This window comes from Pseudopipra pipra, chromosome 2 (assembly GCF_036250125.1).
Source record: "Pseudopipra pipra isolate bDixPip1 chromosome 2, bDixPip1.hap1, whole genome shotgun sequence".
NCBI lineage: Eukaryota > Metazoa > Chordata > Aves > Passeriformes > Pipridae > Pseudopipra > Pseudopipra pipra.
This window is the reverse complement of record NC_087550.1, coordinates 80,945,136-80,957,409: the sequence shown is the minus strand read 5'-3', so window position 1 is coordinate 80,957,409 and position 12,274 is coordinate 80,945,136. Positions and strand designations below refer to the sequence as shown.

General features: G+C 40.9%; 1 protein-coding gene across 2 annotated transcripts; it reads right to left on the bottom strand.

Annotated features, from left to right (window-relative positions):
- Positions 1-928: 928 nt before the first annotated feature.
- TEX30 (testis expressed 30) lies at positions 929-7,059 on the bottom strand. 2 transcript variants are annotated; one of them, XM_064646125.1, is made up of 5 exons: positions 6,979-7,059; positions 5,619-5,849; positions 4,116-4,167; positions 2,460-2,668; positions 929-1,289 (listed from the first exon to the last, which is right to left on the bottom strand). In XM_064646125.1, the coding sequence occupies exons 1-5, from the start codon at positions 6,994-6,996 to the stop codon at positions 1,116-1,118; spliced, it is 684 nt and encodes a 227-aa protein (XP_064502195.1). In that variant the 5' UTR covers positions 6,997-7,059; the 3' UTR covers positions 929-1,115. The 2 variants fall into 2 exon arrangements, with proteins under 2 accessions (XP_064502195.1, XP_064502197.1); XM_064646127.1 differs by lacking the exon at positions 6,979-7,059 and adding an exon at positions 6,781-6,911.
- Positions 7,060-12,274: the final 5,215 nt, after the last annotated feature.

The window sequence follows — 12,274 nt, the reverse complement described above, 5'->3', positions numbered from 1 at the left end:
GATGAAAATTGTACATTTGCTCCCCACACACGTATCTACCCAAAGGCTTCTTTTTCAGACCATAACCTTGATCCTTCTGAGAGAATCAGTATTCTCAAAGTTAGGGGTGTGGGGTTCATAATAAATCTTGTTAACCTGAAGGAAAAACACAATTCATATATTGCTGTAAGCTTTGGTTACACCAGCAGGTTACTTATAGCCCATAATGGGGAAGGCTGCAGCTGCCAGCACACAGGAAGTGTTTCATCTGCTGTGCAATGTCAGAGCTCAGACAAGGACTTGAGTTCCCCTTGCTAATGGGTAATGAGGTCCAAACCCTGGCCTGTCTCTTTAGAGTCCTCCAGAGAGAAGTCTTGTGCAGCAGGTCACACTGGAAGCAGAACTGCTTCCTGCTCCAGGAGCTCCTCCATCCCTATAAACACAATTTGTTGTTCATCAGTATTTATTAGAGGGCCTCTGTGATCAGTCCTTTACACAAAGGACGTGTCTGGAGGAGACTGTTCAAAACTGTAACCCACATTCTTTGATCCACTGCCCAGCTGTGCCTGCATTACCTCCTCCTCCCCACACAGGCCCACAGTCTGGTTCCCTGAGGTGGCGACACTGTAAACCATGAGAGACTCCTCTCAGCACCCGGGAGTGGAGGATGTGGGACCAAGGCAGGGTAGTACACCAGGCTTGCCAGCCTCAGGGGATGTGCTGGTAGAATTCTACAAATCAGTAGGTTTTAATTGCAAGCAAGTACAGCATCAATGATGTACTCAGAAATTGAAGGTACCTAAAGATATGCTGTCCAAGTAGATTTTTTTTCCCAGTATATTACTTCAAATATTAGTCAAAAGCATTTACTTAGTGCTCTCATTGCTAAGTGTTGTATATGGTTAATTGCACAGAAACACAGAAAAAAATGCTGCCATGATACTAAATATTTTCTGTCCTTCAAGAAGTTCTTTATTGTTTTGCATATTTTTTTAATTCATACAAAGCTTTATTTGCATTTGCACTGAGACCTGTGAAAAGATCTGTTTTAAAAAATATGCCTCTCAAAAATAACAAACTCTTAATTTGCCATACTTAGGAAAAACTATATGAAGAAACTGCTTAAACACTGCAAATTATTTGTGCTCCAGTTCAACATTCTCTTTAAGCCATGAAAAAACTTGTGCATTTATTTCTTCCATGACATCATCTGTTGTTCGTCCTTTGACTGCCATCCCATGGTTAGCTTTATCAATCCAATGGATTTTCTTGGGGGCTTTCATTTTGCTTGCCACACCTTCTAGCAATTGCTATGGAGAAAATAAGAATAAAAAAGTTAGAGAATCAGCTGCTACAAACTGTGCAACTCCTAGATGTCTCTCATTTTGCCTGTGTAATGCCTAATAGGCAGCTCTTAAAAACAAAATGGATTTGTGTGCACATGAAAAACACCTTGATAGGAAAATGGGATGTATTCTGTATTCAGGATATGAATGCTGTGCTCAGCAATGGGATCTGCTCAAAGGTGCGCCCTCACTCAAACACAGAATAGCAGCAAATTAAAACTTCAAAAACTGAAAAGGTCACAACCCTGTGCGGGCACCTTCCCCACAGTGACAAAGGAATCCACTTCTACTGTTTAGAGGGTAGTGCTAGCAATAAAGATAGAACTTTCTAAGTCAGATTTGTCTATAGGGGCTGAATAGCAATATAATTCCTTACGGACTGGCTTTGATGCTGTTGCACTTTCTCAGCAACCAGATCTAAGAACCAGTTCAGAAACTCTTAAAGATTTCTGCATTGAGAGGGCACTCCAGGGATCTGCCGGTTGCTAACCAGACTTGTTTTGGTGACAACTCCTCTCAAATGCACTATGACTCCTTAGAAGCTGTCCAGGCATGGAAAATGCCAGTTGGACACACTCCCAAATTCAAGCTGACCTGTTCCAGAACAACAGATACTTGTTTGCAGGAAAATGAGGCAGAAAACCACTGTGTGCTCACCTCTGCACACCTGCTCTTCATCTCTACAAAAATATCACTTTCTGCTACAGAAGCCTGATTTGTGAGCCAGAACTGCTTTGCTAGAAGAATTTGTCATGAAAACGTGACAAATATGAAATTGGTAGTGCAGTACAGCATATATGTTTTGTAACCTGAAATAGTTAAAACAAAATAGCAACTCACTCCTTCCACGAGCCGCTTTTAATTTGTACAATAAAAAACACTTAAACTTGCGGTATTGCAGTGGCCCAAAGATGAGTTAGCTAAAGTGGAAGATCAAGTGTGATCCATAGGTTTTAAGCAGCAAAGGAAAGCACTACCAGGCTTCCTTATGTCCAGCAAAGTCCACCCAAGGCTTCCTTCAGAAGACCTATATTTAGAGAAGGCTGTAATCAGGTACACCATACAGATGTCACTCTGGCTCATTTTTACTCCTCCGGACTGCCTTTTCATGGCAGGATTTACAAGGGTACTCACTTTTTCACACATCTCATCTGCTGATCCTGAGACAAATAGCACTGGACAGCTGATAAATAATAAATCTTCATCCCGGAGCTTGGACTGAAGTTTTGGTCGATGCAATGGGTAAGATAAACATATGAGACCTCGAATGAAGTCATCATCATCATCTTTCTGGCTAAGCTGACGTATCAGAGAGGCAGCAGCTCGTGAGCCCATGGAACGGCCTTTCTCCCATGTAGAAATAAAGGAAAAAAGTATATCTGCTGTCACCTCATTTGCATTCTGCTTGAGTAAACAACTCCTAAAAACAATCCAACCGAGTGTATATCAGTGTACCAGCAGTATGAAATGCTAGTGATGCTTTTATTCTTTTATTCCATGAAAAATATTAACCTTAATTTCAACATTTTCTGCTAAAATAATTGTCTAATTATATTATGATTTCATGTACCCATTTAAAAAAGAAGGGAAAAAGAAAAGATAACTGAAGAAGGATCCTTTGCAATACTGGAAGGATACAGCCCATCCTGGGGCAGGGGGAAGAGAGGGATAGGTCCTGTGCTCTAGAGCCTTGAAATTTGAGATGGCCATTATATAATCTTATATAATTCTTTTCATGCAACCCCAATCTGCTCAAATAAAACAAAGTTCTATGCACCTTATTCCCAAAACCAAACCAGCAAGTGTTTATGCACACCTCAAACTTCAACCTAAAAGTAAAAGGGGAAAAAAAAGATAAAGTGTGAACTTGTAGCACGAGGTCAGTCAGTAACAGCAGGGGAATTTCAAAGCATCTCCTCAAAGACAAGGCATATGAGCTGACAATGCTCTGTAATTGAGTGTTACAAGTGGCTGATTCCAGTGGGATTAACTTGCATCAGCACAGATTTTGTTTCACTTAGTCAGAGAACATTTAGAATTTCCCATATCAAGTTATTCCTAATCACCCCATCTACTGCCCTTTTCACATAATATAGCTTTTTTTTTTTTTTTTTTATTTGCCACTAGGTTTTAACTACCAAAACCTGTTTTGGGAAAACTGTTTTCCATTTACCAGTAACTAGAATTCTTCAAGACCTGCAGTTAAAAAGTACACATGGATTATCAAAAAACTCATGCCCTGTCACTTTTAAGTGATAAGTAAGTTTTCTCCCAAAGTACCTGGAAAATGCAATCTGTTGCTCTTTCCTTCCTCCTCTACAGCAAGATCTGTGGCATAGTGAGGAAGGTGAATAGATCTAGACAGCCATGCCCTCGAGAATCTGACGGAAGTAGCAGGCTGAATGTTCCCACTGGTGACCTGAGCAGCAGTGCTGCTCAAGCCAGCTGCACACATGCCCTGCACAGTCACCAGCTCCAGGGCTGGTCACATTCAGCTCCAGGGGAAGACCCCCCAAATGCAGATCTGTAAGTGGGCTTGGCACCCATGTTCCCATGGCAGGCAGAGGGCTGCTGATCCACTAATGAAGGTTACAGAGCATTAAACTGTCAGCTCTCCCCAGCTAACCCACTACTGGGAGGTTATTCAGCTTGTTCCAACATCAGACTGAAACCTGTCATCCACATCTGTTTGTTCACTTCTCAACAAAGTGGGATAGACTTGGAATAGTTACAGACTGCTATTACTGGAGACAGTATTAGAGAGAAAAATATTGATAATAAAAACAATACCTGCAAGGAAGACGCCATAAAGTTTATAATCATCAGAAAGTTTTAAGTATTCCTAAACAAATAAGATAAAGAGAAGCATTACAAGTCAGAATTACGACAGCTGGGAAGCTGGAGATTTCTTCTGTTTGTAGCTACTAAATACAAAATGGGAAGCTCTTTTAGCACTTCAGATTAAACAAAAACAGATACATACAAGTTGCTCTCTTGCTTTATCACACAAATGGTTTCATAACATTTTGCAGCAATGACATAAACATAATCGATTTCACATTAGCTCTCAGCAAGTCTAAAATATCAGGTGCCCTATCAAGTTACCAAAACACGAGTGATTACTGTGTATTAACTTAGTGTAGTAACAGTGGCCATGCACACCCTTGGCCCATCAAAAGGAAAAATAAGTTACCAAAAATGCCCTTCATTCAGATCATGTATTTCCAATTACACGTTTGAGACACGATCATTTAAGTCTGACAGAAAAGATAAAATTCAGCAACAACTTTTTCAGTTTTTAGGAGATAACTAATCAGATGCTATCTTAGCAGAGGCCTTTAAATTACCTTTACACAGCAGCATATTAACATAAACTCACTAAAAACATTGTGCTTCTTCCAAAAAGAATGTAGAACAGATCCACATTAAAGAGAGAAAAGTCTGACTTTAAGTTAATGTACATATAATCTCAACGACATACAAATTAGTTCCTTAAAAATTGGAATTTGTTCCCCTACAAAACTGCCTCATGCTCAAGGAAAAGTGCTTCCCATGCTCCACTAAAAGTCACAAAATAATCAGGAAAAAATTTCCATTCCGTCCTACATGCTCCAGAAGAGGAGGATTATCTAAACTGATTCTATTGCAACAAAAGCTTCCTTATTTTAACAAAACTTAACTACATGAGAGCATCTTTAACAATGTACCAGCAGCAGAAAGAGATAAACACCTGCATATAAGAGGTTAAGCTGATTTTGAAATCAAAGATTACTTAGATATTAGGGCTCTCATACGCTAATTCCAATCTCTCTTGCTTCAAATCCTGCCATGACCCAGTCCCCTACTCTTTCCCAAAATCTGCTTCTCCAGCTTCCAAGCCTCAGAGACCCAGCACAACTCCCAGATCAACTTCTTTCTCTCAAAACTACTTTTAAAGCTGCTTCTCTTAATCCCCCACCCCTCACCAAGCCCTCCCAGAACACCTACCTCTTGCTTCCATCCCAAACACTTGAGTTTTTTTTCAAGCTGCAAATTTTGCCAGGAAACACCCTTGCTTTTTCTCAAGCTTTACTCTCTCTCCCTGAACTCCAACCCACATATTTGTGGCAGCTGTTCCAGCTATTGCCCACGTAAGAATTGCTTCTGCTGTTTCTGTATACAGATAGCTCCATTTCGCTAATCATTGGTTCTAATTTTCCTGCTGTTGCTTGACTAATGCCTGGCCGTAATTTCAGAAACCTGGAAGACAACACCAATGGATCTAAGCTTTGGCAGAATTTGGTCACTTCTTACCACAACTGTTTTGAAAGCCTTAGTCCTATAAGCAACATTAAGACCTTTACAAGTAAACCGCAGGCACAGAACTCCACGGGATGCCAGATAGGTTGCCAAAGACAGTAAGTGAGGGAAATTCATATCTCCTCCAGCTCCATGGGTAAGAATCACTCCATATGTTGATTTCTTCTCTGGGACAGAGAAGATAGCATCAAGATATTTGTTTCCAAAAGGTATTTTCACTTTAACCTAGAAATGAAACAAACCCCAATATTATTAAAAAAAAAAGGAAGCGTGTTCCAAGTCCACACATTATGATGAACTAAAATAAAGAACAAGAACTAAAATAAAGACAAGAAATAAACAAAAATTGCAAGCCTGCTTATATTTCTTCCATTTAAGAGTACTAAATGAGTAAGTTTACATTACTCAAAGATTCAAAGATTTTCCATACAAAAATGGGCAAGTCGCTTTATGACTCAACACCTTATGTGCTGCATTAGAAAATGAAGCATCTCTAGCTTCAAAGCATAAATTGAAACGATTATTACCTTCTCTATGTATGTATGTCTAGCTTTTTCAGAACTAACTAGCAGCCTAAACCACAAGAATATGCAACATTAAGACACAGCTCAGCAAACATCTCCAGACTGCACAGTGGGAACCACTCAGTGAAAGAGCAGCCTGCATATAGTCAAGGACTGAACTCTCCCCAGGGACAGGAGATAGCACAGGTGCAGACAATGTCAGCTCCAAGGGGGGCGCAGAAACCCCAGTCAGCACAGGAGGAGCAGAACCAAACTGCTCAGGACCAGCTGATGTTCTGCAGAATGAAAGGGAGCTGGACAGCAGAGCATACGTGTTCCTGCTGCAGCTTCTGAGAACAAAAAGGCAAACACCCCGGTGCTGGGACGAAACCCAACTTCATTCCACTGCCTCCCAAAGGCTCTCCCTGGCAGCGCTCCCACGGTGGAACTGCGCAGAGGGGCAGGAGGTTGGCGGCGGCCTGGCCGAGCTGCTGCTCCCATAGCCTCTGCCCGGCTGAAGTGGTGGGAGATGCCAGACGAGGGGATGGTAGTGGCGCCTGTACACAGAGATGGGCAGAGCAAACACAGCTGCACTTCCCGACCCCCGGGCCGCTGCTCAGCGGGAACCAGCCCAGGCGGCCTCAGCTGCCCACCAGTCATGGATGCGCCTCTGCGGGGAAGGCAGAGGCGGTAGCACAACCACCCCGCCCCGCCTTCCCCATCTCCAGGGGCTCCTCAGAAGGGAAGGGCAGTTGCCGAGGCTGCAAGACCCCACGTATCCCAAGGGAACAAAGGCACGCGGACCCCGCCGGCAGCAGGGCCAGCCGATCAGATACAGCCCGCGGCCATACCTCGGCATGCCCGCTCATCCTGGCGGTGACGTCACGCAAGTGACAGTCCGCCGAGCCAGTCCCGCCCCGGGGGCCGGGCACTGCCTGGCGCTGATTGGTCCACAGCGGGCGAGGCCCCGCCCTCCCCGAGGCGAGAGCGGGCAGCCGGGAGGCGTTGGGGCGGTTGGGGAGCCCTGAGGGTGCTTGGGTTGAGTCGCGTTAAGTAAACAAAAACTGACGATAAATAGCTTTTAGTCCCCTGTACATGTAAAAAAACACGGAATGATGGATGGTGACTCGGAAGAAATAAACCCAACTATGTAGGGATTGCTCGGAAAGTCATGTTCTCACTGACTTCAGGGAGTACAAATGTGATGCTTCTGATGAGTTACAGATCACAGAATCAGTTACGTTGGAAAAGACTCTGAAATCATCGAGTCCAATCTTTGACCGAATACCACGTTGTCAACTAAACCATAGCATTAAGTGCCATGTCCAGTAGTTTCCTGAACACCCTCCAGGGATGGTGTCTCCACCACTTCCCTGAGTAGTCCATTCCAACGTTTAACAACCCCCTCCGTGAAGAAATTCATCCTAATGTCCAGCCTAAACCTACCCGGGTGCAGCTTGAGGCCATATCCTCTTGTCCTGTCACTAGCTGCCTGGTAGAAGAGACCGACCCCCACCTGGCTACAACCTCCTTTCACGTAGTTGTAGAGAGTGATGAGGTCTCCCCTGAGCCTCCTGCTCTCCAGGCTGAACAACCCCAGCTCCCTCAGCCACTCCTCATAGGACTTGTGCTTCAGCCCCTTCACCAGCTTCATTTCCCTTCTCTGGGTACACTGCAGCACTTTAATGTCCTTCCTGAACTGAGGGGTCCAAAAATGAACACAAGGTTCAAAATGCAGTCTCACTGGTGCTGAGTACAAATGGAAAGGTCAGATGTTCAGAGCAACATCAGGCAATTTTTTTGGCAGCTGGTGGCACACTGGATCTCTTTGGCATCCACAAGCAGGAGAGATAGACTCCATGGCTGGTGTTCTAGGTACCAACACATATCTATGCCTTGGACTGTGCTTTATTGTACAATAAATAACATAGTATATTCAAAACACAGCCCTAAACTGATGAAAACAGCACCAATAATCTACAACAGTGCTTGCAGTATTTGTATATTGAGTATTTCTCAGGTAAAAAAAAATTCCAAAATCCCCTATTGCAAGGTATTTAGTCAGAGATCATGTTTTCTTCCAGTATCAGTGTATAAAAACTCATATCAATTAAGGTGCCTTATTACTTAGCTGATTGAAGATGTCATCACCAAATAGAACTTTGTTTTTCACATGTTCACCTGCTGGAAAATAAGCACTCTCTGACTTCTGCTCCAAACGTCTCACTGATTGTCACTCCACCGGCTGGATATTGTCAAACACTGGAATCCAAATCCTGCAGCCTTCTGAGAAGTGAACCTGGCATGGCAGCTCAGGTCTAACCTGCTGTCTCAATGACCACCCCTGCTGCATGAGGACAACCAGCCTCACAGGCAAATTCCCAGTCCAGGCATTATTATCATAAGTGTGAAAGACAGAAGTGGAGAATCTGAAAAAAAATGGGGAGATTTATTTGTCTGAATTTCTACCTTGCCTAAAAAATGTTAAGCTAAAGAAAGATGCAGATGCTTAAAGCTGAGTGAAAGGCAGCAGCACAGCCTGAATGAGTTGTATGCCTTTCACGAGGAGCTGCACCACAGATGGTGTTGAGACAGCAGCTCCTTCAGCCATAGCTCAAATTTGGGCATTCCAGCAGACTAAGGGAAAGAAAATGCTTCAGAGCAATGCAAGATCAATTTATCTTGGATGAAGATGACACTATTCTGATTAATACTTAACACCAATTAAGCCTTTATAAATGAGATATTGGCAAAAAGGGACTGAGAAGATTTGTTGTCCCAAAGTAGTTACAACCTCAATCTAGAAAATAGGAATGCAAGAAGAAAGTTAAGAAAAACTTCATATTAATTTTCTATTTTTTTTTCATTGCTTTCTTTCCTATACTTAAGTGATGCTTATGTGGTTTTCTGGGGATTTTATTTTTTAATTTTTCCTCCCACTTAAGTCCACCTGCTATATTTGTCCTGCTTTATTCACATACTGTTTTCAGAGCAGTCCTTGAGGAACATGTATCCCATTAAATCTACCCAAGTGTAACCTCTTCTCACTGGAAAACTGCTTTCTTATGCTTTCCTTATACAGCAAGCTTCTACCAGTTTCCTTTCTATTTTCTCTCTTCATTTTCTAAGACCAAAACTCTTTTCAATATTTAAAACTCTTCTCTGAATAAGCACAGCCTTCAAGGTAGTCTAGCTAATACCTGGCAGAGTCCAGAACAATGCAAATGCCAGATTGGATGGGGCTCTGAGCAACCTCGTTTAGTGGAAGGTGTTCCTCCTCATGGCAGGAGGGTTGGAACTGGATGATCCTTAAAGTCCCTTCCAACTGAAACCATTCTGTGATTCTATGATGAAATGAGTGTGTCAGGAAGAAGAGACTCTGTCATTTTTTTTATCCTTTGGTCCATGTGAACGGGGTTGGACTAGCCTATTTTTACCACACTTCTCCTGCAGAAACTTTCCTTCTGGAAAAGGAAGTGGTGCCAAATATTGCTAATATGTCAAAGGCTAGGAACTTGAGTTATAAATACATACATTAGATTCCAACTCATGGGCATATTTTTTATGATGGATAAATTCTGGGTTTTATTAAGTTCTGCATATGTAATGAAATACCCTGATTTACATGCAAATGAATTGTTTTTCAATTTTGCAACATAAGGCAATCCTCATATCTAACTATTCAAAATTAGGTTTCTGTGGGTTTAGGGCGACATTTAAGTAGATTCTGGTTGATTTGCAATGTTCTGGTAACTCTTCTGAAATCCAGTTGTATTCACTTATAGGCATATTGAAAATCCTAATTCTTTTCTTTACACACTTATATATGAATTAAAAGCCTAAGTTCAAGCTCCCACCTTTGAAAAAAACATTATAAATATTTTTTGAATTTCTTTATTAATATTTTTAATTAAACATCTAAGAAAATGTGGTTTCTTAGGTACATAGTATCATTTCATAACTTTAATCTTACATCACCCCTGGAAATAGAAGTTTATTCTGAAAACAATATATAGTGCATAGTAACCTAAATTTGTCACCAAATATGAAAACTATGAAAGGTATGTGATTTGTCATTTCTCAATGAGAATAAATGTTGAGTGTTATAATAACCTATACACTGCTGTAAGCACCTCTGACAGATTTGATGTGCCAAAGACAGCTGGGTTTGAGGAAACAGTGGCTGTTTATCAAAGACATTATCCCCAGTCTAAACCTGGGACCTGTTAACTTTCAGTAGCACATCAGACAATCCCTGTTCTTTTCCTCAGATTATAAATACTGTTTTCCATACCAGAGACTTAGGTTAACACAACTCATGCAATGAGAACAACAGAGACGACCCTTCGCACTAATCTTGTGTTGGAATAGATTTGTTTAGAAAAATGTTTAAAAGTAAATATAAGTGTAAAAGAATATATTGGGATTTTCTTTCTGTATTTCACTGCAAAATAACTAACAGCTTAATGGCATGGGGATCAAAAACATTTTTTTCTTTTCTTAAACTGTTTAATAAAAGACCATCAAATTTTTTTGCTTGTTTTAGGCTGAAGACATACATATTTGTTTTAAAAGCTCAGCTCTCCCTCTAAATTACAAACTTGACTTTTGACCAAGAGCCTTCATTTTTTCTTTTCCTGAGGATGTGGATATGCAGCAACACATGAACATGCTGTGTTCACAGGCATCAAAACCAACTTTACTAATTTTCTGAAAGTGATCAGCAAGCTATTATTTAATTGGCCAGTACAGTTTCCTATGTTTAAAAGTGGTGATATCCATAACACTGCCTAATTTTTAACTATCCTATCATACGTCTAGAGGGTCTGAAAAAGTTTAGAGATCCTCTGTGAAAGAGGAAGTGATGGGCAGGCAATAAGCAGAACCACTATAACATGCAGAAAAATACAGGATTTTAATGTGGCATATGTAAATCCTCATGTCTCCATGATGAGCTGGAAAACTTGGTCATTTGCATTGGATGACTTTCTTTAGCAAGGGTGAAGGAGCAAGCCAGATGCTCACATTCTCAAGGTACAGACATTGGCCACCAGTGAGATCAGAAACTGTCTTGGCTATAACTTTTTTCAGGACTTTGGGCTGGTCAGAAGGCAGAGTATTCAAACCAATCTGAAAACAGTTCTACTAGTGGTAATTCTGTAATACAGTCTGATAAAATGTACTTATTAAGTGATTTGTTCGTTCCCCATTGATAACCATGTGATTGTTTTATTATTATACTTGTTTTTATATATAAATATATTTTTTTATTATATTATTATATTTTTTCCCGTGATCTCAGCTTTCTTATTGTGCCCACCTGTTATATATAGTTAGCCTATTCAAACTGTAATGTATTAGTAACATGCTTACATAGTAATATAATGTAATATATATAATAAATAAGAAATGTTGTGTATTTGCTAGATAGTGATTTTTGTGAAACTATGCCATGTACAGAGAACTGATGCCTTTTGTAGCATTATATTGGCCACAAACATCACATTGATCACATAACATGAGGTAGCAAATGTGCAGCAAATGTGCAAAGACTTCTCTCCCTTTGAACTGCGCAAGACCCTTTGGGAACATTTTTGGCTTTGTAATTGTAGTGCTAAATGGAATTTCCTTACTTTAATTAAGGAAGATGTCATCATAACACATGCTTTTGGATGGCAAATTTGGATGCTATACATTTCTCAGAGTCTTTGTTAGGGATTTTGTATTCCTTCATTGTTCTTGATAAATGCAACCACTTTGTTTTCCAGTGGCAGCTGTTACAATCCTTGCGTGTACTGGGACTGCACAGAGCACTGCTGGCAGGAGATCGCTCTGGCTGTTCTGTTCCCTTGCCTTACAGTGAACTGACCTGGCCAGGAGCCAGTGGAACAAACCTTTCTACTCCCACTGCTGCGAGGAAAGAATTAATAGTTATGGCATGTTCGTACAATCTTTGAATGCTGAGCTCAATTCCATGTATGTTTTCGCTCCAAAGTTTCACTCTGTTTTTATCTGTCTTTTTTTCAAAAGATTAGAATGGTAAGGGATGGTAAAGAACATTATTGATGCTGCTGGGATTACCTTTGTTGTGAACACTGCATTAAGATCTGAAACTCTTTAACATTTATCTCATAGTCAAAAATCTGA